General features: G+C 44.0%; 2 protein-coding genes across 4 annotated transcripts in view; one reads left to right on the forward strand and one right to left on the reverse strand.

The window, feature by feature from the left end:
- LOC119965166 (EF-hand calcium-binding domain-containing protein 9-like) overlaps positions 1–27678 on the reverse strand; it is a 583421-nt gene that overhangs the window by 292594 nt on the left and 263149 nt on the right. The gene's annotated exons all lie outside the window — the stretch shown is intronic.
- sh3pxd2b (SH3 and PX domains 2B) overlaps positions 1–27678 on the forward strand; it is a 338186-nt gene that overhangs the window by 2722 nt on the left and 307786 nt on the right. For both annotated transcript variants that reach the window (XM_038795540.1, XM_038795541.1), the window contains exon 2: positions 10112–10192. In XM_038795540.1, coding sequence (XP_038651468.1) covers positions 10112–10192 — 81 coding nt within the window. The remainder of the gene's footprint in view (positions 1–10111; positions 10193–27678) is intronic.

The following is a 27678-nucleotide window of genomic DNA, read 5'->3' on the forward strand; positions in this document are numbered from 1 at the left end:
ATTAACGGGAGCCACCTCATCCCCAAAGGCCTCCTGTCATTCAGTGGCCTCCCCAGCAAATGCTCACGCTGGCGCCGATTAGTACTCCTTTTGGAAAATGTGATGCTGGCTGAAGGGCTTCTGCAGGGAGCTGAGGAGGTGAGTAGCCATCTTTACTCACAAGCAAAGAGTCTGGAGGTGCTTGCTGCCGCAGTGCTCAGTAGGGGTGGGAGACCCTTTACTGTGGGGGGGGGGGGGGAGCACCCTCAAAAGGGGTGGGCTGCCATGGGAAGGGATGTGATACTGGGGAGGGGGGGGGCAACTTCCACATTGGTGACCACTCTATCTTCGGCATCCACCTGACACTTCCAGGGCCCGTAACTCAAAGGTGGTGAGGATTCTTAAGTCTATACCTCGCCCCCAGTCTGGGACCTCTGTTGGTGATTGTGCAAGAGCTTCTTATGTGGAGAGACGGAGGGCATCATTAGTCAGACGCATGGTTCACGTGTGTGTGTGTGTGCATGGGTGCGAATTTCAGATTATGGATGGAGTGCCACTCAAAAACAGGCAGCTTTGTGCTGGATGGTGTCGACCTTCCTCAGTGTTTTAGGACTTGCACACATCCAGGCAAGTGGAGAGTATTCCATCACACTCCTGATTTGCGTCTTGTAGATGGTGGACAGGTTTTGGGGAATTCCACCTATCTTTGACAACTTTTCACTCCCTTGTCAAGAATCTTTCTACTTCTGTCTTAAAATTTTCAAAGACAGTACTTCCTTTTAAGGAGCAGAGCTCCAAAGATTCCAAACCCTCTGAAAATATTTTTCCTCACCTCGGTCTGAAGTGACCTATTTTTAAATGTTGACCTCTAGTTCTAGATTCTCCACAAGAGGAAACGTCCTCTCTGCAATACCCCTCAGGATCTTAAAGGTTTTGATCATGTCGCCTCTTACTCTTCTAAATTCCAGCTGATACAAGCCTAACCAGTCCAACCTTTCCTCGTAACACCAAGCTGCCCGTTCCTGGCATTAATCTAGAATACGTTCTCTGAACTGCTTCTAAAGTATTTGCATCTTTGCTTAAATAAGGAAACCAATACTGTACACAGTACAGTACAGTACAGGGGCTTTTCACAGTAACTTCATTTGAAGCCTACTCGTGACAATAAGCGATTTACTTTTACTTACAGATGTGGACTCACCAGTGCCCTGTATAGCATAACCACCCTACTTTGTAATCAATTCCCTTCACGCCAAACAATAACATTCTATTAGCGTTTGTAATTACTTGCTGTACCTGAATATTAGCCTTTTGTGATTCATGCGCTGGGACAGATCCCTCTTGCTCCTGAGAGCTCTTTGTACTCTCAAAGCCACAGGTTCTGGGGTCGCCAAGGCAAAAATGGTGGTAGAGCAAGGAACCACAGAGAGTTAAATTAAGCGGTTCACTATCCTTTGCAGTAATCCACTTTCTGAAAGTAACACTTTTGAGGCAATAAATACAGTATTGTCTTTGAGATAGACTTTATAATAACTGGACAACAATCATACTTAAAACCAAATGAATATTAACTGTAAAATTGGGGGTTATTTAGTGTCTTTGTAGATTTGCTTTTTAGTACCAGTAAAACAATACCATGGGATCTATTAAATTAAACGATTCTGTTTTTGAACGGCATCTGCAGAATAAGAGTAAAGTTTGCTTCCACTAAATTGAATCAATTCTTGTAAGCAAGTCATTTTAAAAGTGGACAAGGTGGAAGTTACTTCTGCATCCTGGCTTCCATACATAGCAGCTTGGTACACACTATAATATTTGCTGGGATCCTTTCACCAAACGGCTATCATGAGATTTAGACTGTATCTGGATAACACACAATGCATCCAAACTCAATATTGGCTGCGTTGCAGGGTGTCCTTTGAGTTCCAGGTCTGTGTTTAATCCAGCTATCACAGCTGGATGGCTCTTTCCCTCAATTGGCTGTAGTTCATGGGTAAAATGAATTTGTTTTGTTTAAGTCTAAATATTAGTGCAGGCGGCCATTTTAATGAAGCTAGGATGTGCCTGAAAAGGGATAGCGAAAGATTGCTATTTTGGAAGGGTACTTTGCAACAACTAGGTGTGCCCGCTTTGAGAATTGTTGACATTTTTGGCGGATAAATTTTGAGTGTCCTTGTGCATACAGAAGTACATTGAACCCTGTAGGAGTACATTGAGCCCACATCCCTCAATTTTCAAAAATATATATTTTTTCAAATAAAACAATTGCATCACATAGCACCTTTTTACAATCTTGGGTTGCAGAAAGCACTTTGCAGTCAATGAAATACTTTAGTCACTTGTAAGATAGGAATCATGGCAGCCAATTTAGAGTCGGCAATGCTCCAAAATAGACATGCGTTCTCGACATTTCTTTTACTGATGTTGATTTAAGGGAGAAATATTGACCAGGGCACCAGGATCTCTTTTACATCCAGCAGATAGGATAGAGGGATGCTGTAGTGCGATGTACTTGCTCAGCAAGGCACTGAAGTGTCAGTCTTGAGTTTGTATTCGAACCCTTGAATGGGTCTTGAACACCCAACCTTCTGACTCAGAGACAAGAGTGCTATCAAATGAGCCAGTGTTTCACCACACACCATGAATCCAAAACTGCTTAGTTGGTGCCCAAGTCTAAAGTATTTAATTTTCCAGTGTGAACATGCCTCATCTGGAATTGGATGTAATACAGCATTTACAGTGAGACGCATGGTGGCCCTGATTTCCTTCACTCACACACAGACTCCTGAATAAGCATATTAGTTGTTGCACATTGTCAACAGCCTTTGTCTGTGGCAGGATGTTCTTTTGTATAACTCTTCTCCTTTTTATACCCCCCTCAACTCTCCCGGCCATTACAATAATCATCTGGTCACTGTAGCGAGTTGGTTGCTAGCCAGCAGACGCTCTCCATTACACTCTCATTACTCAGTTTGAGCTATTGATAGAGTCTGTCATGAGTTCATTCTTTTTTCTGACCACCTAATTACAACACAGGGGTCATTACCTCCTTTCACTGGAAGCTGAAAGGATGTGGCCAGTGGTTTTAAAACTCCTTCATATTTTCTGGTCGATGATTGCTGAGGGTGAGACTGTATTTTTCCTTGGGCCGTTCTGTTTTTCAGCTCCATGGAAATTTGTAAAATCTCCACACACAGGATATTCATCAGATATTATTGAGCTTGATTTGCAATTAAAGCTGGGAATTGAATTTCATTAACATTGATGATTGATTATTGATATTTTGACTCGTTCCTAAGAGATTGTATTAGTAGGTTATGAGAAGTAGGTTATGACATTTCTCAATCTGTCCTGCCATAAAATAGTATGTTTGAGTTCACAGTGCTTCCTTCTGAGGTGCATTCAACAGTCTGCTCTTCACATGTGTACTGCAGATGTTTTAGGACACCTAATAAGAGTAATGAAAGAGCGACCAAATGTTGATACTTGTAAACATACCAGAGCTGGAAGTAAGTGTACAGGAACAGGATGTTTGTAGTCAAAACTTGGGAGCCATGTATGTCAGTAAACCTGCTCACTGTACTTCTATATATTTCCTCTAGTATTAATCATGCCGCCGATTTGTCACTATTGCTTCTGTTCTTGATTAATGGGATCCTTTCTCAAAATTTTGTTTTGGGAATTGGGAGTTTTGGGATAAATATGTGTTCAGGGATGACCAGTTTAATAGATAGGTGGAATTTTCCCTGAATTGCACCAAATGCGGTAACGGGCATTAAACAAGGCAGTTTTCCTGCTGGCCGCAAAGGTGACCTTTTTGTGCTGCATCGTCTGCTTCCCATTTCATTAATTATGCAGATGCAGGAATCTCACCTTATTGCTGGCGGCTGGTCTCTGAATCGCCCACCACACCATTACCTGACCTTCTCCTGATGCTGAGTGCCATATCTAAATTCTGAATGCTCGCAGCCCAGAACAGCCAAGAAGTGCTCAGTGATCCATTCCTGGAATGCCTTTTTGAAGGCCCACCGTGATATTCTCCACTCCCACCTGGCTGTAGGAGAGCCAGAAATCTCACCACACTGGCTTGGGAGGTGGTGGTCAGTGCCGGCACCTCTGGGTCGGCCATCCAGTGCTGAAGGAGGATGAATGATTTCATCCATGCTGGCAGGGCAAGTCAACTATCTCATCACTCTACACTAACAAATGCACATGCCCATCATCCATTCTCTGGTAGCTCAAGGGACATCACCACTCACTTTCTCACCCACGCCCTCTCATCATCTCTATCTGGCCTCAGTTCCTCTGGAGATTGTGCCCTCCCAACTTGAGGCCACCTTCACAGATCAGCATGGACCTTAGACACATCCTGGGATAACTCTCTCCCTACAGCCGTTGAAAAGTCATCCTTGCCTTGGAACTGGGCTGATAGGTAGGAACTTAACTGTGAGCCCAGCTAAAAGAGGACAGCATGGTAGCACAGTGGGTAGCACTGTTGCCTCACATCACCAGGTTCGATTCCCAGCTTGGGTCACTGTGCAGAGTCTGCACGTTCTCCCTGTTTCTGCATGGGTTTCCTCCCACAAGTCCCGAAAGACATGCTTGTTAGGTGAATTGGACATTCTGAATTCTCCCTGTGTACCCGAGCAGGTGCTGGAATGTGGCGACTAGGAGCTTTTCACAGTAACTTCATTGCAGTGTTAATGTAAGCCTACTTGTGACAAAAAGATTACTATTAAGTGCTGTGGCGTTGCCTGCTAAGCATGCTGCTGATGACTGCCAAGTGCTGCCTGAAAGTAAGCAAACAAACAATGCCCTGAGCAAAGTACAGGTCGTCTGATCTACGTTATTTGTGCACCACTGTGAAACATGTTGGCATGCAGTCAGAAACTCTCAAGAAATGGTAAAGCTTGGTTGTAAATAGGTCTCCTGGTATTTCCTAAAAAGATCCTGCTAGCCTTCTGGTGCTACAATGGGAAATTGGCATGCCCCATGAGGAATTACAGCCACATTGAGTTCCATCTCTTTGTCCACCAAGGAGAGGAGGTCTGAAGGGCATGCTTGTTTTCATGGAGGCGGTGAAGTGTGTCCCAATCCCATACCAGTGACCAGCAAATATAATTGTCAGTGGTCTGGAGCAGGTTACCTTGCTACTTTGAGTGGTGTCATGATATGCAAACATGCAACCAATGAACACTCAGAAAAGGACACAACCAATGGGCAGTCAGGACACTCAGAGGTGGCATCACCACAAGGGGCATGACATAAACACTATTAAAGGGATGAGGCATTCACACCCTGCCTCTTTCCACAGACAGCCATTTAGAGAGTTAGACAGGGTTGATTAGCAGCATCACACCCCAGCACGTGGCTTAGAGCAAGCTGGTACAGTTAGACTGAGTTACTACAGTTAGAGTAGCAGAGAGTCAAACTCATTTGAGAACTGTGTTAATAGTTCAATAAACACGTTGAACTGATTTCAGAGTCTGGAGCATCCTTTTAGTTCAGACTGCATCAAGTAGCAGCCTGTGTTATCCGAAGCAGCATAACACAACATGATACCAGGAGTGACTGTTCAATCTATTTAGTTCAACTCAGCAAAATCCATGACAACCAGCTACTGAATACAGGCACAGTGGACAAGATTCAAGCTCCTCATCAGCTCAGGACCACCGGCAATCTTAGTGCCAACTGGCGATCATTCAGGCAGAAATTTTAATTAAACGTGGAAGCATCCAACCTCAATGGCGCCACAGATGCTTGGAAGATAGCTCTTCTACTCAAAACTGCGAGTGACCATGCGATAGAAATGTTCAACTCCTTTCACTTTTCTGAAGGGCAGGACAAAACAAAGTACCAAACCATCCTGGACAAATTCAACAGCCACTACTAGGTGGACACCAACAAAATCTCTGAGCACTACATCGTCAAGCAGAGGATGCAAGGTAAAGACGAATCCTTCAACTCCTATCTAACTAACCTTAGACTACCAGCGCAATCCTGCAACTTCAGTGATATCACTGACTCCATAATCAGAGACAAATCTTTTTTGGAGTCCACTCTGATCCTCTGCAAGAGCAATTATTGAAAATCAAGCACATGACCCTGCCAGTCACGATTGAAACGTGTACAGTGTATGAGCACTTTAAAAATCGCTATTCACAGTACAAAACAGCAGAAAGTGAAAAACAAGCCTCCCACGAGGTGGAGAGTGTTCAGGCCATCTCCCGGATGCAGGTTCTCCACATTGACGAAAGCGGCCATTTTGCATGCTCTTCCCGGGGGCCAACGCATGTGCAATGCGATTGGGAACACGAAGCAGCTGAAAACCGCACTGCGCAGGTGCAGACATGAGAACCGCACCGCGCATGCGCAACGATGCATTGAGCATCACGACGCCGACGTCATGACGTGTGCGAACTGCGGCACCACCCATTTAAAAAACAAAAAACAAAAAAAAACTGCCCTGCAAGAGGCAAACGCTGTTTAAACTGTGGGAAACCAAACCACTATGCAGCCCTGTACAGATCTGCACCACCAGTCAGGAGCCAGCGCTCCCAATTCCGACAGCAGCACATCAGAAGTGTGCAACACCGAATGCATGCCTCTGATCTAGGCAGTGCGACGGATCCAGATGATGAATACCTGGACAACACTTACCGAGTGGGCATTATTACGAAGTGCTTTGAGATTGTTAAGCCAGACAGGGCGTCCCTGCTAGGTGCGCAAGTCTGCAAACAACTGAAGCTCATTCAAAGGGTCTACACCATGATGCCATCCCATTCAGATCTTCAGGCCAGCATCGACGACATTCTAACCCAGAGCCCAGATGTATTTAGCAGGATGGGCACACTGCCGTATAAGTACAAGATTCTACTGCGGCCTGATGCCAAGCCAGTGGTCCACGCACCGCGACGTGTCCCTGCTCCACTGAGAGAGCGCCTGAAGGCAGAGCTTATGAGTCTACTATAAAAAGGCATCATCTCCCAAGGTCACTGAACCAACCGACTGTGTCAGCTCGATGGTGTGCGTAAAGAAGCTGGTGTGCGTAAAGAAGCCTTCGGGGGACCTACGCATCTGCATTGACCCCAAGGATCCAAACAAAAACATTATGCGGGAACATTACCCCATCCCGAAGAGGGAAGAAATCACGAGTGAGATGGCACACGCGCGCTTCTTCACAAAATTGGACACATCCCAAGGATTTTGGCAAATCCAACTTGAAGAATCCAGCAGAAGGCTCTGCACCTTCAACACGCCTTTTGGCAGATTCTGCTACAACCGAAAGCCATTTGGCATCATCTCGGTATCAGAGATTTTCCATCGCATCCTGGAACAGAATGAGGGATAGAAGGGGTTCGTGTTTACGTTGACGACATCATAATCTGGTCCTCTGGTCCATAACCCCAGCGGAACATGTGTCGCGATTCAAGAAAGTATTCCGATGCACACATGAACATGGCCTCAAGCTAAACAGGTCCAAGTTCTGTTTTGGGACATCCACGCTGAAGTTCCTGGGCAATCAGATTTTGCAACACGGTGTGCCCGCGGACACAGACAAAATTAAAGCCATCGAGGCAATGAAAGTCCCCGAGGACGAGAAGGCAGTACTGTGCTTCCTGGGAACGGTCAATTTCCGTGGCAAGTTCATCCCGAATTTGGCCACACACCACGGCTCTACGCAACCTGGTGAAAAAATCCACCGCCATTGAGTGGAAGGCGGAGCACCGAACAGAGTAGCTGGAGCCGAAAGCCAAGCTCACCACTGCACCCATCCTTGCATTCTTTGACCCAGACCGAGAGACCAAGATATCTACAGATGCGAGTCAGGATGGCATTGGGGCGGTGTTGCTTCAAAGAGATGACGCGTCTTCCTGAGTATACACGGAGACCAGATATAGGCAGATTGAGAAGGAGTGTTTAGGTCTTCTCACCGGCATCCTCAAATTTCATGATTTATGTCTACGGCTTGCCAACATTTACTGTTGAGACGGCTCATAGGCCTCTGGTCCACATCATCCAAAAGGACCTGAACGACAGGATGCCTCGTTTGCAGAGAATTCCACTCAAACTCTGGAGGTATGATTTCAACTTGGTGTACACACCTGGCAAGGAGCTCATCATCGTCGATGCATTGCCCCGCTCCGTCACCTCACCCAGTGAACCACTGGAGATCATCCAGCGCGTTGAATTGCAGGTACAACTGTGTGCAAGCACTCTCCCGGTAACAGATGAGAAGATCGTTCTCATCCGAGAAGAGACGGCCAAAGACCCCCTGTTGCTGCGAGTCATCCACAACCTCCGCAATTGCTGGAAGAAAGGGCAATGCCCTGAATTCTACAATGTCAAGGACGGCCTGACACTGCTCGACAGCATCCTGCTCAAGCTGGACAGGATAGTCATCCTGCTATGTCTCCAGAGCATGGTGCTGCAGCAGATTCATGAGGGACACCTGAGCGTAGAAAAGTTCAGACGCAGAGCCCGGCAAGCTGTCTACTGGCCCGGCATCAACCAGGACATCACGGACATGGTCCTGAACTGCGAAACCTGTCAGAGGTTCCAATCAGCGCAGAGCAAGGAGACGCTCTAACCACATGACCTCGTGACCTCTCCGTGGTCCAAGGTTGGCATTGACCTATTCCACGCGAATGGTCACGACCGTATCTTAATCATCGATTACTTTTTGAACTATCCTGAGGTGTTGAAGCTGCCAGACCTCACCTCACAGACCGTCATCCAAGCGGGTAAAAAGACATTCTCACGGCATGGCATCCCGAACACTGTCATGAGCGACAATGGCCCGTGCTTCCACAGTCGAGAATGGTCCATGGCCAAGAGCTACAATTTCAGGCATGTCACCTCCAGTCCGCACTATCTGCAGTCCAATGGCAAAGTCGAAAAAGGGGCGCACATCGTTAAGCAGCTCATCCGCAAGGCCTCGGTCTCAGCTTCCACCATACACCTTGCACTACTTGCTTACCGGGCGACTCCCTTGTCCACTGGCATGTCGCCAGCTGCTGCTGATGAACAGGGACCTGAGGACGACGCTTCCAGCCATACACCTGCCCAACCTTGATCACCTCCCGGTGCTGCAGAAGATGCAGCAGCTTCGCGGCAGCCAGAAGCAGAGCTATGACTCATATGCCACCGATCTGGACGTGCTATCCCCAGCAGACATGGTCAGGATCAAGATACCGGATGGTGGGTGGTTTGCTCCGGCTGTCAGTGATCCACAGGCCCACCCAGATCCTGTGTCATATGTATGGCTGATGGCTCCATTGTGCGAAGGAATCGAAGGGCACTGCAAAAAGTTGCTTGTCCACAACCACTTTCCCCCTCCATTTTCACATGTCGAATTGTCACCTCCAGACACCTCGAACCACGAGGCCACCAATCATGGCTCCAACTCGCCTGTCAAGACACCGTCATCCCCTCCACCACCTCTCCGGTGGTCGACGAGGATCAGACGCAAGCCTCAGACTGGACTTGTGAGCATTTGTTTTGTTTGTTCTGTTCTGTATTCCTCAGTCAGTCACATTAGACAGCACATTCACATGTATTTACATCTTAAAAAGAAAAAGGGGAAGATGTCATGATATGCAAACATGCTACCAATGAACACTCCAAAAAGGACACAACCAATGGGCAGTCAGGACACTCAGATGTGGCATCACCACAAGGGGGCATGACATAAAGACTATAAAAGGGATGAGGCACTCACACCCTGCCTCTTTCCACAGACAGACATCGAGAGAGTTAGACAGGGTTGATCAGCAGCATCACACCCCAGCAGATGGCTTAGAACAAGCTGGTACAGTTAGATTGAGTTAGATAGCAGAGAGTCAAACTCATTTGAGAACTGTTAATAGTTCAATAAACACGTTGAACTCAGAGTCTGGAGTATCCTTTAGTTAAGATTGCATCAAGTAGCAGCCTGCGTTATCCGAAGCAGCATAACACAAGTGGCAAATTTAAATTAACTTTAAATTGTGTGTTCCCAGTTATGGTTGTAACTTGCAGAACATCAACAAATTTGGCATTTGCCTGGAAGGTATGCTGCTTGGTGTAATAACCAGTCACATAGCCTTACTGTTAAAACCATTCTTTCCTGATTAATTTATTTTGCTTTCAGGTTTACATCATTCAAGTCACATGGTCCAGTGGTTCCACAGAGGTTATCTACAGACGCTATAGCAGGTTCTTCAATCTGCAGGTAAGATTTGGATCACAACCACAGAATAATGGCAAAGAAAGAAAATTAGAAGTCACAAAGGTTCTTCGGAGTTCCCTCTTAGATTTCTTGATGACTATCTTGTACTGATGGCCTCTAGTTATGCACTTTCCCACTAGAGGAAACCTTCTCTATGTATCCACTGTTATCAAAATTTGAAATAACTCTTAGTCACCCCTGTACCAAGATCTAGCATGTTGATCCTTTACTGATGTGTATACGCATGCATTTTTGATATAATTCTTGGAAATTTCTCTCTAACCTCCCCAGATGCCTCTGCATCCTTTTCATAATATAGTATCCAGAATTGCATGGAGTACTCTTGTGTGGCCTAACCAAACTTTGATGTAGGTTTAGTATAAATTCTCTACTATTCAATTCTATCCCTCCTGGAAATAAAGCCCTAATGATTGGTTTGCTTTTTTAAAAATGGCAATGCAAACTGTGGCGCAATGATTAGCGATAGAAGTTATACAGCTTTGTCCACTTTTTGCTCCAGACACAGCTTTGACCAAAAGCTCTGAATCTGGCCTATTGAAAGTAAAATAGATGAAACTGGATTGCGCCACATAAAAAACTACTGAAGTGTGTTTCCTGAACGAAAGTAACTTCTGTGTAAGATGATGGATATGCAGCAAATCCAATCCATTGGGGCTGGAGGTGCTTAATATGGTGTGTTTTTTGCTGATGGCTGAAAAGACCAGTCCGTGCTTTCAACTGTAAATTTTGTCTGCTTTGCGTTGGATATTGTCTCCTCATAGTGACCTGGCATGCAGTGCAAGTATTCAAATTGAACCAAAGAACTTGGGAAAGAGAAAAAGATTTGTCTTTTTATACGGGGACTTTTCATGACTACTGGACATCTTCACACGCATGGCAACCTCTGAAGTAATTTTGAAGTGTCATTGTTGTAATTTGGAGGTAAAGCTTCTGTGATGAGTTGGAGTTGGGCAACTCCTGCCTAAATTAATCTTAACAAGAATCAGGAAAAACATCTTGCCGATAGAGGGGTTATAGATGATGATGAAATCAAATTACTGCTGATGCTGGAATCTGAAACAAAATGAACAGAAAATACTGGACAATCTCAGCAGGTCTGACAGCATCTGTGGAGAGAGAAGGATGCTAACGTTTCGAGTCTGGATGATGTAAGGGTACATTTTGCTTATTCCCTGTATCTGCCCTTATTTCCCCATTCTTTTATTTTTGCCATTACATTTTTTGATCCATGGATGATTTGCGGACGTATCTTTAAGGCAGCCTGTATTTTTAATTCAAGCAGTGGCCTGTGCCGAAAGGGAAAATGCTGGAAAATCTCAGCACGTCTGGCAGCATCTGTAGGGAGAGAAAAGAGCTAACGTTTCGAGTCCGATGACTCTTTGTCAAAGTGGCAAATTTAATTTAACTTAAGCAGAAGGCCCTAGAAGGCTGTGGTGTTTTAAATTTGTGATTGCAGCCTGGTCAGCATCTGTGATGATTCAGTTTGATTGGATTGGCCCAAAAGACTGTGCTCTGCCCAGTAACAGGTGGCGATTGGATCTGATCCCACTGGAATGTTTTTAGAGTGATGAGGTTCTAGTTTGGTTTCACTTTTTTGATTCTGGCAAACTGGATGGAGGGATCTAATTAACACTCCAAAAATATCTAACTAATCCTCTTCAGAAGGTCACTGAGGGCTGACTCTCTCGTGCATGTCTGGGTGTCAGTCTGTTGAGTTTGCGGAAACCTGAAGTCAAACCACAAGCTGGAAGAAAAGTTTGATGTGAAATAGTGTCTCCAGAAAGGCATAGGCCTAATTGCGAACCTTGAAGGCCCAGTTTGATCAGAATTAAAGTGTCTCTCCAGAAAGCCTGCTGTCTGAGTACTGAATTCTGTAACCTGTGGGGACCTTCATAGTTTTTGGTACATATAAACAGTAATTGTTTTTCAACTTACAAAGCTGGTGATATTGGACAGCCAAGGACCCAAAGCCTTTGGGTATTTTTACAAGGATTGTTGGTTAATTCACTTGTATTGTGACTCCAAGATGAGTGGGGCTGGTATTGACCGAGCACTTATCCTGGGTGTCGTATCAACGACTCTATGCCAAAGCTCATCCAGATTCAAAACGTTAGCTCGCTTCTCTCTCCGCTGATGCTGTTAGACCAACTGAGATTGTCCAGTATTTTCTGTTTTTGTTACAGATGATGACACCTGGGGCGGGATTCTCCCCTACCCGGCGGGGTGTGGGGTCCCGGCATAGCGGAGTGGCGCCAACCACTCCGGCGTCGGCCCTCCCCAAAGGTGCGGAATTCTCCGCACCTTTAGGAGCCAAGCCCTCACATTGAGGGGCTAGGCCTGTGCCGGAGCGGTTGGCACCACACCGACTGGCGTCCAAACTGGCTCCAGTGGCCTTTGACGCCTGCTGCCCGACGCCGGGGCTGGCCGAAAGGCCTTTGCCGGTTCGCGTATGTGCCGGTGTGTCAGCTGCCGCTGACATCACCACCAGCGCATGCGCGCTGGTGGATTCTCTTCTGCCTCCGCCATGGTGGAGGCCGTGGCGGCGGCGGAAGAAAAAGAGTGCCCCCACAGCACTGGCCCGCCGGCCGATCAGTGGTCCCCGATCGCGGGCCTGGCCACCGTGGGGGTACCCCCCTCAGGGTCCGATCGCCCCGTGCCCCCCCAGGACCCCGGGGGCCCGCTCGCACTGCCGATCCCGCCGCCACCAGAGGTGGTTCAAACCAAGGCGGCGGGAGAGGCCTCCCAACGGCGGGACTTCGGCCCATCGCGGGCCGGAGAATTGCTGCAGGGGGCTCGCCGATTGGCGGGTGATGTTTCCCGCCCCCGCCAATTCCCGGGTGGCGGAGAATTTCTGCCACAGCGGTGGCGGGATTTGCGGCAGCCCCGGGCGATTCTCCGACCCTGCAGGGGGTCGGAGAATTTCGCCCCACATGTCTGTTTTAACCAGGAAATGCTTATTCTGACAGTATGCAGATAGCTAGCTTGTTTTTGGTGTGTTAATCATTAAGGAAAGCAGTAACGTATTTCTTCATGGCAGCTTCACACAGAAGGTATTTTTTAAATAACTAAAATGCTAGATATAGTCATGGATCTTAAAATACAATATTAAGATTATTTTGATCTGAAAGGACAGATGTTTGTCTGTTATTGACTTTCTCATGGGAAGGAGAACTTATTGGCTCCACTCACCAGGAACCTGCTCTTTGGGGACGTGCAAAAAACATCCAGGACTGAGTTCACTTCATCCACTAGAATGGATCCCTTCCATCACTAAAACATTGTGGTCTGTCCTTTACCGTCACTGGGATGACATTCTGGAATTCATTATTTATTACCAGTGTGAAAGCAACATTAATATAAGGACTAAGTAGTTGAAAGAAATTGCTCCCTACTACCTTCTCTAGGCAATACATGTGGTCTTGTCAATGCTGCTAAAATCCCTGAATCAAATGGAGCAATATTAGTACAACCGTTGTAAGCATCTGTCAGGTGGACTGCCTTGAGCAATGCTGAAAATTGTCTAGATGGAATCCCAGATGAAAGTTGCATCTAAAACTTCTCTATTATAATTGTTAGCAGTCTTCCATGTCTGACTTCTTTGCTATGCTCCTAGTTAGTGCAGCAGATCCCTTGTCTGTGGACAGTCCTGCACAGTAATGACAGCATATCCACCTTGTGCTCCTGATAAATATGGGGTTATGGAAATTGCAATGTAGCCAGAAATGACTCTGCTTCAATCCATAAACAACTTAATAGAGATGTAAAATGGAAATGCAAAAGTAGTTGTATTTATTAATGTAACTATTAAAGATTGCATTCCACTCCATGGAGGTCTACTTCATATATGAAAAGAACTGTCCCATTCTCCCTTCCTTCAATTGTCTTGTGTGGACAATTACTGCCCCCAGGTTTCCCTCCAGTCCAAAGATGTGCAGGTTAGGTGGATTGGCCTTCGTGATAAATTGCCCTTAGTGTCCAAAATTGCCCTTAGTGTTGGGTGGGGTTACTGGGTTATGGGAATAGGGTGGCGGTGTTGACCTTGGGTAGTGTGCTCTTTCCAAGAGCCGGTGCAGACTCGATGGGCCGAATGGCCTCCTTCTGCACTGTAAATTCTATGAACTATTCACGTCAGTGAGACATTAGAGGCGAGTTGGTGCATTCAGATGATTGGAGACAATTGAGGAAGGGATAAGTGCACGGGAGAAAAGTACATTTTTATTTTTGAATTACCTACCCCTTTTGAAAGCAATGGGTTAGATTTTTGACTGTGATATTGTTTAAATTTGATGATGGTGTTTGATGTAGAGCATGCTCTGGCAGAGGGAATAATTACTATATTCATCAATGTAATTATTTGATGTCACATTGGGTAGATTTTGCCTTTTGAGATAACTCTTTAAATGGGCAATAATGAATGGGTTGGCCAGTTTTGCATCTCCATGCCTTTGGAAATGTGTATTGGGAGAGAGAGGCTGTTGATTCGCTATTGTCAATTTTACACTTTTTTTTCTCTCAAAAGCAAAGTCTACCCCAATGTGACGTAGAATAATTACATTGGCAAATATTCTAATTATCCACATTTTTGTTTGCTTGAGCATGTTCTGCACCAACTAGTGTATAATAAGCATTCCATTCATTCTGGAGATATAAGTAAACAAAAAACTGGGTTTGGCAAACCTCTATCTGTATTCATGGCATGAAAGGTATATATTTAAAGGTTAGGGTGGATAATTTTGTGTAAATGCTGGAAGGAAGAAGGCATGATTAATTTTGTTTTTGATAGACAGTGGTTTAGGTTTCTGTTGGGTTCTGTTGCTGAGCTTTGGCTTGACACTCCTCTGTCCTCTATAACATAGCTACTGATCACTGAAAAAAACCATTTGGGCCGGGCCAGTGTTTGTCCTGCATCTTTCTGGAAATCCAAATTGCTTTCAGTAACAATCCCATCTATTTTTCATCTCAGTGGATTGCAGCACACATCAGAAATGTTTTTGTCAATTTTTAAAAGCTGTGCTGTCATTACTTTGGTATGAGATATAGGGTATGAAGCCTTGCAATCCAGCCGATCTTGGAGAAAGCTGGATCAGGTCAAGTTGGGGTCCTGATACAGTTCTCAATCTGTCTTGTTCCAGATGAACTTGGCAAACCAGTGTGCACACCTAACTGAGTTAAACACTGGACCACTGCTTTACTATAAACTCACTTTACTATAAACAGGGGCTGGTTTAGCACAGTGGGCTAAATGCAGAACAATGCCAGCAGCGTGGGTTCAATTCCCATATCGACCTCCCTGAACAGGCACCGGAATGTGGCGACTAGGGACTTTTCATAGTAACTTCATTGAAGCCTACTTGTGACAAGCAATTTATTATTATTATTACAAAGGAATGGATACACTTCACTGCCATTATACCTTCCCTCGCTGAGTGACTTGCTTTTGAACTTATCTGAAATCAACCTGTCGTTGAGAAATGATTATTTATCAGGAGAAAAGAGTTCTACAGCATTTACACTGTTTCCTATCACGCTACAGCACAGAATACATACTGTACACATAATATGCCCTACAGTTGCACACAGTTGAGAATGTTATATAATTCTGTAAGCAACAATGGTATTCCTGTTAATGGCTAAGTGAATCCTCTGCTAGACAGTAATAACTAAGCCTCACCGCTTTGAGAGAGACTAGCACAATATTGGAAATATCATCTACAGCTAGTTAGAGAAAACTGGAGCTGCATGTACGAACCCAAAGCAGATTTTATTGAATGCAATCCTGTTGTCATCGTCTTGGTCTTCTCGCGGCTAATGAGTAGGCCAACCTTGGTGGCTCTTCTCTCAGGTGGACCTGTCTTGGAGCACACACAAACTGGAGGAAAAACATCTCTTCTTCCGGTTAGGCACGCTACAGCCTTCTGGTCTCTGGCTATTAGCACCTTGTTCCCTTGGTTCCTGTGACCGTGACTCATCTTTCATTCTCTCACTCCACAGTATAAATAGTTCCCACTTTGTCTGTCTTAGCTTTGACAAATTGTCACCTGGACTCGAAACGTTAGCTCTTTTCTCTTCCCTACAGTTGCTGCCAGACCTGCTGAGATTTTCCAGCATTTTCTCTTTGGTTTCAAATTTGAAATATCTGCTGCGGGTTTCTCTGGCGGGATGCTCTGCTTCACCGGCAGCGCACCCACACCCGCGGGTTACCTGACGGTGTGGCCACAATGGGAAATCCCATTGGTCAGCTGCAGGAATGGAGAATCCCGCTGCTGGCGGGACAGAGAATTTTGCCCCTGACATAAACAAACCGTCTGCTGAGCAGAATTGGGATTGTCCACCCCCCCCCATGGTGTGTTTTCCAGCAGTGGGGGCAGTTCTGCATTGGCCGCCGGCAGCATCCTCTGTTCCCGCTGATGCCTAGGGCGTTTTGCATGGCTCACTGTCATCTGACCCACTGCTGGGGAACCCGTTAAGATGGGTCACAAGAGTGACCAGAAGATCCTATTGGTGGAAGGGCAGGGCTGGAAAGCTGAAAATCCAGTTATCCACAAGTTAAACATGACCTTACCATTTATCTTCTATTATGTATCAAAGGTTGTTGACCATATGATTTTAACTAGTTCTCTGATATCAAAATCCTATTATTTCAAAACTCAGAAGAGACCTGAGGGGGTGGCGATAGAATAATACTGACAAAACAACCATTGCAAAAAAAAAGGCCTTGCTACCTTTGCATTAAAAAATTTTTTTTTTTTTTAAGAGTACCCAATTCAATTTTCAGATTAAGGGGCAATTTAGCGTGGCCAGCATTGCCAATCTGCCTAGCCTGCACATCTTTGGGTTGTGGAGGCAAAACCCACGCAAACATGGGGAGAATCTGCAAACTCCACATGGATAGTGACCCAGAGCTGGGATCGAACCTTGGACTCTGGCGTCATGAAGCAGCAGTGCTACCCACTGCGCCACCGTGCTGCCCCCACTTTGCCTTTTTAAAAATAGAGAGGCTTAGAAGTCCTTTTAAAACAACACCCAGCCTGATTCCAAAGCTCAATTTCATTTGTAACAAAAACTGACCTGATACAACAGCTACGAGTGCTTGACTTCGTGATCTGCCAGACATTCTTCTCTTTGACGTAATCCTGGTATCTTAACCCCTGCCATCCGAACTTAGCTGATCTCTATATCTTCTTTAGTTGTATCTTTCTTAAGTGTGTGATGAATAAGCCTCTTTGTTTAAACCTACAAAAGTCTGCTGCTGGCCCTTCTCAAAATTGACCACACTAACTCAGTTTAAAAAGGTATACCTATCTTTTCAAAACTAAACAACACTGATTAGAGACAGAAGGAAGGGAACTGAGGGGTTTTAGTTAACCGCCTCCTCTATATGTAAAGTCATGATATCTTTAGTATTGGCCTCTTTCATTGTTACCTAACATTATTTAGCCATCAAAATACAGGAAGTTTCTGAAAAATTTGAGTTAAAAAAAGAATAATTGACACGGAAAGCTTGAATATTCACAGATAATTCACAGTAACTTCATTTGAAGCCTACTCGTGACAATAAGCGATTTTCATTTTTTCAATATTCCCCTGAAGAGACTGGAAAATTGGCAGCAAGAATATGATAGATTTTTATTCACAATGCTAGCACATTCAGCAATTTACAACAAAATCGGCCTTCAACTTAATTAAAACTATGGCCAGGATCTTTAGGATGGCAGGGTTTACCTTCCCCACCATCTGAGGATTTGGCGGTAAATACATCACTGGCTGCCCTGAAGCCATTTAACGCTCCATTAAGCGTCAATTGAGTGGAGATGGGACTTCTGTCCCTTATTCAGGAGAAAGCCCTGCCTCGGGGGAGCTGCCAGCCAACCACACTGGAACATGCTTATTTTACTACTAGGCTTTTTAAAAAAAAGATGCTTAACAAATGGTCACTTAAGAAGCATTGGAATAATTGTTGATTGCTTTTAAGTGAAGTGCTCATTTCTATTTTAAAAAAATAAAAATAATTTAGACAGGCATGCTTTGTGCTCTGCTTACTTCACTTAACCTTAAGTGTTCCTGCAAAACCATGTACAGGACATCTTTAATTTGTAATGTTGAACATTCAAGCTGCTGAACATACACCTTTAATTTAATTGCCAAATTTGCATTATTTTTTCCAGTTCCCGATTCACTATATTAAGCTGATCACAGTCTGTTTTATCCCTGCACTATTTGTTCAGCTCATTACATCAACCAGTGGAATGTTTCAAATGGAAAGGAAATGGCATAATTTAATTTGGAGATTAATCTAATCAGTAGATAATGTCTAGATTCAGCATTTTAAAGCCTACAGCTGTTTTAATGAGGGACTCATTAACCAGAGGAATGAAAGTGCATGGGTTGATGACTTACCTCAAACTGTTGATACATATTTGTTTGATTTTTGCTTATAATAACAATGGATAAACTTCATACAACATTTTTCTGATGGAAGTAACAAGGCCCCAGCATGTAAAACCTATTGAGGTGAAATTTGGATGCCTGCTGGTGGAATGTTGCATGTCGTAGCCAGTGGCATCCGGCCCAGTAAATTGGTTCCAAGATATAAATTTCATTGCTTTCTTTTGAAATATCCTGGATGAGTGAGCATTTTGGTTTTTTGAATGAAACCAGGATTTTCCTTGTCATGTTGCATCATGTGAGCGTATACGCAATGAACCTGGGGTGCCTGTTTTGGACACATGTCAATCAGTGAGGTTAATAATTTGACTAGGAATTTGGCTATATCTTTGCTGATGTCGGCTGCAATTCAAAATAAAAACCTGCTCCAACATTGGACTGGTCTGATGAATTTCCACCATGTGACATCTGCAGGAGTGAGTGAGTGTGTGCCTCGAAGTGTGTGGCTTTGCGCTACATTTAATGTGCTCCTCTTAGAATATCTGTGGCACTTTCTTTTGAGTGCAGTGTTTAGAATCAACAAGGATCTCTGTTTTTAGGTTATTTGACCTCAGCAGCAGTCTAACCAGTCTAAAATCTTAACAAGTCAGCAACATGCTCTCGTGTTCCTAATATTGCTCTTTTCCAATAAAAGTTTGAATATGTGATGTGGGCTTAGCCTGACAGCCAAAACCTGCAATAATTTCTATTCCTTGGTCAAGACGTTTCATCTCCATAATAACATCCACTTAGTTGAGGGACAGGAGACTAATGGGATATTCCATTGAACCAGACCATAACATGGAGTGAACTTCTTCAGGAGGAATGGAAGAAACAGTAAACCAATGATATTGACATTATTTTTAAAAATTTGTTCTTATCCATGTTACTATCTGCTAAATAACTAAGCAAAACATAATCTTCCGAATGGTGCACTGAGGCAGAGATTGCCTCTTATCTGAAGAGCAAGGCCTTTAAGATGGTCCCAGCAGGTAATATTCATTTTCTCACTGCACCAGCTCTGATACAGCTGGGTGAAATGGGGTTAATTATTTATTTCTCATCTCATTAGGCACAGATGCACAATTCGAAACTGCCTATAAATCAGAATGATGTTGACATACATTCATAATGCTAATGGACATCCCATGGTGTTGTTCATGGTGAAGTGAGAGATGTGGAAAGTAGCTTGACTGTTGTTTGACCCCCAAGAAATTTTTGTCCTGTGATATAGACTATACCATACTAACCGTGGGAGCAATTGATGTTATCAGGTGCGAGGGTAGATGAGCATTCTGATCAATAAACATGACATCCCTTGCATTGAAATACCCTTTGTATGATCTTTATCCACTATTTGAAGAAAACAGGTTAATACCAGTGTTGAAATAATGATGTGGCGATGCCTCTCTCCAGTTACTCTGTCTGGACCTGTAGACTTAATTGTGTGTGTGCACGTCCGCGTGACTGTGCAACTGTGTGTGTGTCATTCCCCTTCTCCTTCACAACAAACCTGTTGGACTTTAACCTGGTGTTGTAATACTTCGTACTGTTGAAGTAATGGGCGAGCACATATCACTCTGATGTTTTAACCCTTCATCTGCTTGACCTACTTCCTACATTTCTGTTATTTCCACCCATTGTTTGGATGTTTAATTGAGGCACTCCAGTAATCCATCTTGTTACACCAATGGCATACTGAAAGGCTGTGAACATTGTGTGATGCTTTTAAGACCGTTTATGGTGTTGAGAGATACTATGAAACCTTGGCAACTGAGGTGTTTTGTCTTAAAAACTAGCCTTTTTGAAAATTAGTTTTGTGCAAGAACAATATTTGTCTGACACGTGTTTAGAGGAAAATGACTGGGATTGGCATCTCCGTATTTGCTGGAATTCGAGACCTAAAGGAATAAAAATTCTGATAGACAGTGCAGATTGAAGTGATCTGTAAACTACATTATTTGTTAAACAAATTCTATTAAAATTTGGCATGGTAGGAGGGAGAAAAATAGAATCGAAAACAAAAGTATACTTGGTGTGAGATGATGTGAACCATCTAACTATGCAGAGATTTGCTGTGAAGCTGTTGTAAGTTTATCACCAGCAAGTTACCTTGGCAATAAACGTGGCATAGCTATAACCTCAAGAAGATAAGTTCAATGTGTGCATTCTTTTGCAAATTTAAAGCAATTAAACTTCGAAAGGTTAATTTTTAATTTGCCTTCATTTGGGATCATATAATCCCTACAGTGCAGAAGGAGGCCATTCGGCCCATCACATCTGCACCAACCCCCTGAAAGAGCACCTTATCCCTGTAGCCCCACCAAATGTTTGGATGCTTAAGGACAAATTAGCCTAGCCAATCCACCTAACCTGTACATCTTTGGATGCTAGAGCACACTGATTTAATGGCAAATTACTTTTGGAATTGTCTAATGCTTTAAGGAACATCATCCAACATGGATGGGATGTTGCATCTACTTTAGACATAGTGGGCGCCAAGTTTAAAATTTTGTAGGAATTAAAGCTTCCAAAAGGGAGTTTAGATACCTCCCAAATACGAGACTTTCTCTGCAAGGCGGCCCCCTTGTTGCCAAAGCCCACCTTGCTGGACAGAATGTTATCACAGGAGGAGTTGAGAGAGGCGGGGAGAGGGGAAGATCTCGGACATATATATGAGCGGTTGCTGGAGGAAGCAAGAGCCCAGTTGGATAAGTTGAGGGAGAGGTGCGATGAGGAATTGGGCCTCGAGCTAGAAGGAAGGATTTGGATTGAGATCCTACAGTTAATGCTACCTTCTCTTGTGCTCGACTGGATCAGATATTCCCTGTGCAGAGTCTACATGCTCTCCCCGTGTCTGGGTGAGTTTCCTCTGCGTGCTCCGGTTTCCCCCAGTCCCGATGGACGTGCTATTAGGTGATTTGGACATTCTGAATTGGCCCTCTGTGTATCCAAACAGGCGTTGGAATGTGGCGAATAAGGGCTTTTCACAGTAACTTGATTGCAGTGTTAATGTAAGCCTACTTGTGGCAATAAAGATTATTATTATTATTACAACTGGTGCATAGGGCACAACTGACCAAGATGGGCACAACTGACAACAAGATGCGCACGAGTGGGTTCTTCCCTGGGATGAAGGATAGATGCAAGTGATGCCAGAGGGGGCTGGCAAACTACTCCCACGTGTTCTGGGCCGAGTTTTTTTTTTTAATTACATTTTTTCCCCCCAAAATCCACTTACCCTGCACATCTTCGGGTTGTGGGGGTGAGACCCAGACAGACACAGGAAGAATATGCAAATTCCACATGACAGTGACCCGGGGCTGGGATCGAACCTTGGTCCTTGGTGCCGTGAGCAAGCAGTACTAACCACAGTGCCACCTTTGGCCGCATTCTTTGAGACCATGTCAGGAATCATGGGGGGTCAGGGTGGAGCCCTGTCCACTGGTGGTGATCTTCGGGGCTTTGGACTTGCTGGAGCTGCTTGAGGGGAGGGGAGCAGATATTTTGGCCTTTGCCCGGTGACTAATTTTGCTTGGGTGGAGATTGGCGGTGCCACCTAGACTGGCTGGTGGACCTGGCAGATTTCCTAAGATTAGAAAAAATCAAATTATCCAATTTGCTATCAAGACGGCTGGAGAAAAGGTGGGGGGGGGGGGGGGGGGGGGGGTGCAGGCATTGTTTGCTCTGTTAAATCAAAAAATTACAAACTACGCTACGTTACCAGTTCTGTTGTTCATGAGTTTTATTGTTGCTACGATTGAAATAAAAATATATATAAAAAATATTTGCAATACAAAGTCCAAGCTGAGGTTGTGTATCGAAGATCTATTTCTGTGACTTGACATTATCAACTTTAGTGGCATGAATGTTTTGATTGTGCACAGTTTAGTCCAAGATGACCAAATATCAAAAGTCAGAATTGATGAGGTCTTGATATTAATTAAGGGATTGTAATATTTGACCTGCCCCTAATCACTGGCACATGTCAGTGCATATCAAGGACTATCTACTTGAAAGATAGACGTACATTTGTATAGTGCCTTTCATGATCACCAGATATCTGAAAAGCTTTATAGCTAATAAAGTACTTTCTAAAGTGCTTTCGTTGTTGTAATACAGCCAACCCTGCAGCCAATTTGCACACAGCAAGCTCCCACAAACAGTGTGACAATGACCAGATAATCTGTTCCTGTGATGTTAGTTGAAGATGAAATATTGGCAGGGCACTGGTTCTTCTTTGAAGTAGTACCATGGAGTCAGTTGAATTTCACCTGGTTCAACTTCCCATCTTTAAAATGGTACTGACAGTGGGGTAGCCTCTTTAATCTCGAATTGGAGTGCCAACCTATACTGTTGTCCTCCATCATGGAATGGGACTTGAATCCATAACCACCTCGTTCAGAGACGAGAATACTACCAATTGAACCAGGGACAACACATGCACAAAATCACACGTGGCACAGCTTGATGTCATAATAGCCAGAAAAAATGTCTTGCGGCCAAGACATAGGCCCATAATTTCTTGGCTCCCCAGTGTTGCCTTTAAAAGGTACCGCAATGATGTGCTGGGGAAATCCCTCTCAGGAATTTCCCATGTGAGGGTTTACCAGGCAATTGCCCAGAAGTGCTAACTTACTCTGAACAATTTGTGCTGGTCTGGAAACCACCTGACAGAAGTGAACTTCGGGTGATTCTGCCAATTTTACCCTGATAGTTACTCAGAAAGATTAAGAGGAAAAGGTTACTCGGAAAGTCCGAGTTGAGGATAAAAATCACACTCTCCTGAGTAACGACATTAAAAAAAAAAGACCTAGCCACGCATGGGACCCAACCCCTCACGTCCCCTGGCCCGACTAGTTTAACAGTAGCTAGCACCATAAAATTGGGGCATTTCTTGCCTTTCTGCGCCCCAGTTACTCCATGTTGATGCAGCCTGTCTGTCAGCCTGAGTGAGGAAGGTTGGGTGAGACAGAAGGTTTGGAAACCCAGTGTGGGCAAATCTGTCTGAGTGGCAATCTACCGGAGATTGTCACTAGAGAAAGTTAAATGGATCATGGAGATACAGATAACATGGGTGGGAAAAAAAGTGAAGTCGCCGAAGTCCCAGAGGACTGTAAGCTGTTGTTTCCCCTTTTTTGAGAGAGTTGACTGGTAGTGATTTAACCTGAGGGTCATTACAACTCAAGCGAGGGGAAAGGCTCAGAAGGGGGAACCTTTGTGGATAATCTCAGCTGGCACGGGAAATGAACCTGTGCTGTTGGCATTGCTCCACATCACAAAGCAGTTGTCCAGCCAACTGAGCTAACTGACCCCCAAATAGGTTATGCTATAATGAAGAAACCTAAATGGCATTGTAGAAAAATAAGATTAAACCGATTGACTGGGCACTTCCAAACAAACTAATCTTTCAATAGATTAACCCCTGTTTCTTGTAGGAGATCCTAGGATTGCTCAGTAAATGTTGTGGAATTTGTTTGGCCATGGATTATTTTGCAACAGTGTAGATATCATTTGTAAGGTCAATTTCTTTTTTCTATTTTTATACAGTTTTCAACTACTTTCTCCCCTCGACTGTAAGTGACTCATTCTCTGCCATGGTTCCTTGAGTATCGATTTCACTCTTGTACCTCACCTGTATGCCATTTTATGTGGGCCTGGAAATTGAATGTTAAAAGGCTAATGGACAAAGAGGGTAAAGGCTGCTTGATCATGATACCACCCAATTGCCTCACCCACGCATGTAGCATTAGTGGTCACCAGGTAGCAGTGAGGGCAGATGGTGAGGGGCATTGAGGCCAGCTGTTGCTTATTCACCTCTGCTGATTCTGCCTTTATCAGCAACTTTGCAAATTGAACTACAATCCTTAGTGGCCTTTTTGATCACTGCACCACACAGTTTATCATTCAGTGATTCCTGAAACCAAACTTGATTTATTTTGGGGGGAACCTTTTTTCATAGGTTTAATGCCACCAAATAGTTACTCTGGAGCACAATGGGCTGCATTTTATCCGCCCTCCCTTCCAGAGTCGAGCATGCTTTTGACAGGGGTGGCAGGTAAAATAGGGCAGGTGCCCACCCCATAAAATGGGGGTGAGCAGGTGCTGAAATCTGTCTCCGATATTTAACTAGCTAATTAGCCCAAAGTATGCGGTTAAGTGAGCCAACCATCGATCCCTGCCCCCTGGAATGTTCTGCCCAATATCTGAGAATAACAGGTGCATATTTTGCTGTGGAAGGACACTCTGGAACACTACTTGCTCTACAAAATGGTTTAATTACTGAACTGCTTATACATTGGCAAGAAAAAAATAATGCTTCGTGAGTCACTTTTGGTTATGTGGAGAAAATTGGTATAAAAACAGGAAATGCTGAATAAACTCAGCAAATCTGGCAGCATCAGTAGAGAGAGAAGCAGAATTAATGTTTCCGGTCCAAATGACCCTTCCACAAAGCTGAAGAGGGGTAGAAATTAATTCTATAGTTGAGGTGGCTGGAGGAGCAGGGGCAGAATAGAAGGACACGGATAGGGTGGAGCAAGGGAGAGATTATCAAAGGTGTGCAGTGGAATAGGAGAAAGTGGGATGTTTTAAAAAAAAAAAAAATTTAGAGTACCCAATTATTTTTTCCAATTAAGGGGCAATTTAGCATGGTCAATCTACCTACCCTGCACATCTTTGGGTTGTGGCGGTGAAACCCACGCAGACACGGGGAGAATGTGCAAACTCCACACGGACAGTGACCCAGGGCTGGGATTCGAACCCAGTTCCTCAGCGCCGCAGGCAGCAATGCTAACCACTGTGCCACTGTGCTGCCCGTGAAAGTGGGATGTTAATGATGCCCTTAAAGACTGGAGTTCAATGGTGGCAAAAGGTAAGATAGCAGAATGTGTTAATAGAAGAACAAAGGTCAGTGCTCAGTGGGAGTAAAACTGAACAATGTGCGGGGCAGCATGGGGACGCAGAGGTTAGCACTGGGACTATTGCGCTGAGGACCCGTGTTCGAATCTTGGCCCTGGGTTACTGTCTGTGTGGAGTTTGCACATTCTTCCCGCGTCTGCTTGGGTTTCACCCCCATAACCCAAAGATGTGCGGGGTTAGGAATATTGGCAACACTAAATTGCCCCTTAATTGGAAAAAAATAATAATTGAGTACTCTAAATTTATTTGGAAAAAAATACGGAACATGTGCCTATGTGAGAGAGGGGTGGGGTTGTTGGGCAAGCCAGAAAAATAGTACTTGTGCACATGTGCAAGCATGTTTGCATTTAGTTATGAAAGAGATGCATTTCAATGTACCTTGTCCTTCTACATGTTTCAGATTATTGTCTGTACAGGCATAATAAATTAAATGGAATTTGGAAAATGTGAAGTTCAATTTTTGTCACACAAATAAACAAGCAGCTACTTTGATTTATGTAAATCAAATCATAAAAGAGTTGTTGAAATAATTTTGCCTAAGATGGTCATAGATTTAAGTCAGGAATTTGAGATTGTATTGTGTGATTGATTGTCTGGATGCAACAAGTTAGCTGGATAAAGGGAATGGGTTTCCAAAAGTCTCCTGGGCAAGAAATTCCGAGGATCTTTTAGTTCCAGTCTGGATTTTTCACAGCACACGCCTCACATTTCCAGTTCATCTGCAGTTTCCATATGCAGGCAGAGTCTCTTGGGGACCGAAATCCCATCTCTTCAGTTTGTGCTTGAAATAGTCCAGGTTTAACGATGAACTTCAAACTATATTAAATCAATTATTAGAAGTATGTGAGATTCCCACTGTTTTCCTGTCACCTCAGGAGATCGAAGAAAAAACAAACCCCCAACCACTGCAGAGAGGCTGACCTGCTTCACCTATATTTGCAATTAAAATGTTGTACAGAAGCAAAGAAAAATGCAAGGTGCAAATAGATTTCCATGTTACATGGCACATGAGTGGGCTGTATTAAAACAAAATAACTGGTAGTTCCATCTACCTGTAGCAAGTCTTGTCAAGTTCCTCAAACTAAAGTCTCTGGATGGTGAGTTACAACAAGATGAACTTTTTACGTAGTTCCTATGGTCTTTGGTGCCGAATATAATAAACACGACCACAGGAGATGCCCTAAACAACATTCTTTGCAGAAACAAAACTATAGAAGGAGACGCGCTTTGATTGGAATAGCCATCAAAGCAGCACTGGTGCCTTCTCTTGATGCTAAACCTTATTTGCACATTGGAATGAGCTTCCTAATGGACTAGCCACACGATAACCAAATCTACTTGGTTATCTTTCAAACTTACATCTTTAGGCCTGTCCCCCAGCTACGAAAGTAACCAGTTTAATTGACTTTGTGAAATCATGTTATTTGCCTTATTGGTTTTCCATAATCCCTTCAATTGTGTCTGATCTCTGAATTAGCAGATAATGACTTATTCAAGAATCCATAATGTGATGAATCCTGGATCAAGGCTCCCAGGGGCTCTGGCCTTTCTCTCAGCAACATTACAGTTTATAGTTACATTACAGTTTTCCAAGGAAGCACTTTGGTTTCAGCGTACAGTTATCATGTGTATATACAGATATCCTAGAGAATCGGAAAGTTGTTAGTTGGAAGATGTAATATTTTCCTATTCCCAGGATCTTGATGCATTATAGATGATGTGCCACAACTATTTTCTCGCACCTGTATTGATTTGAAAGGTAAGTTTTTAACAAAAAATCCTTGCTTAAAGTTATTGAGGTGGAAATGGGATGTAAAATTTAATGTACACATTTGTGTAAATGTCACCAATTTTGACTCATTCTGAAATTCAGGAATTTGAAATAAGAAAAATGCTGGAAATTGGATCAGGGGAAAAATATTATGTTTGCAATTGGGTGGCTTATTCTAAGAGGCCTGACAGGATGATATGAGGAACACTTTTTAAAAATATACTGAAATAACGTGTGACTCAAAACATTGGTATACAGTGCACCATATGCAAGAATATAGATACCTCTTTGAGACTGAACATTTTATTCTTCATTAGTCCATTCTTTTAGCAACCATTGCTTCATAATGTTC

This window comes from Scyliorhinus canicula, chromosome 4 (assembly GCF_902713615.1).
Source record: "Scyliorhinus canicula chromosome 4, sScyCan1.1, whole genome shotgun sequence".
Lineage (NCBI taxonomy): Eukaryota > Metazoa > Chordata > Chondrichthyes > Carcharhiniformes > Scyliorhinidae > Scyliorhinus > Scyliorhinus canicula.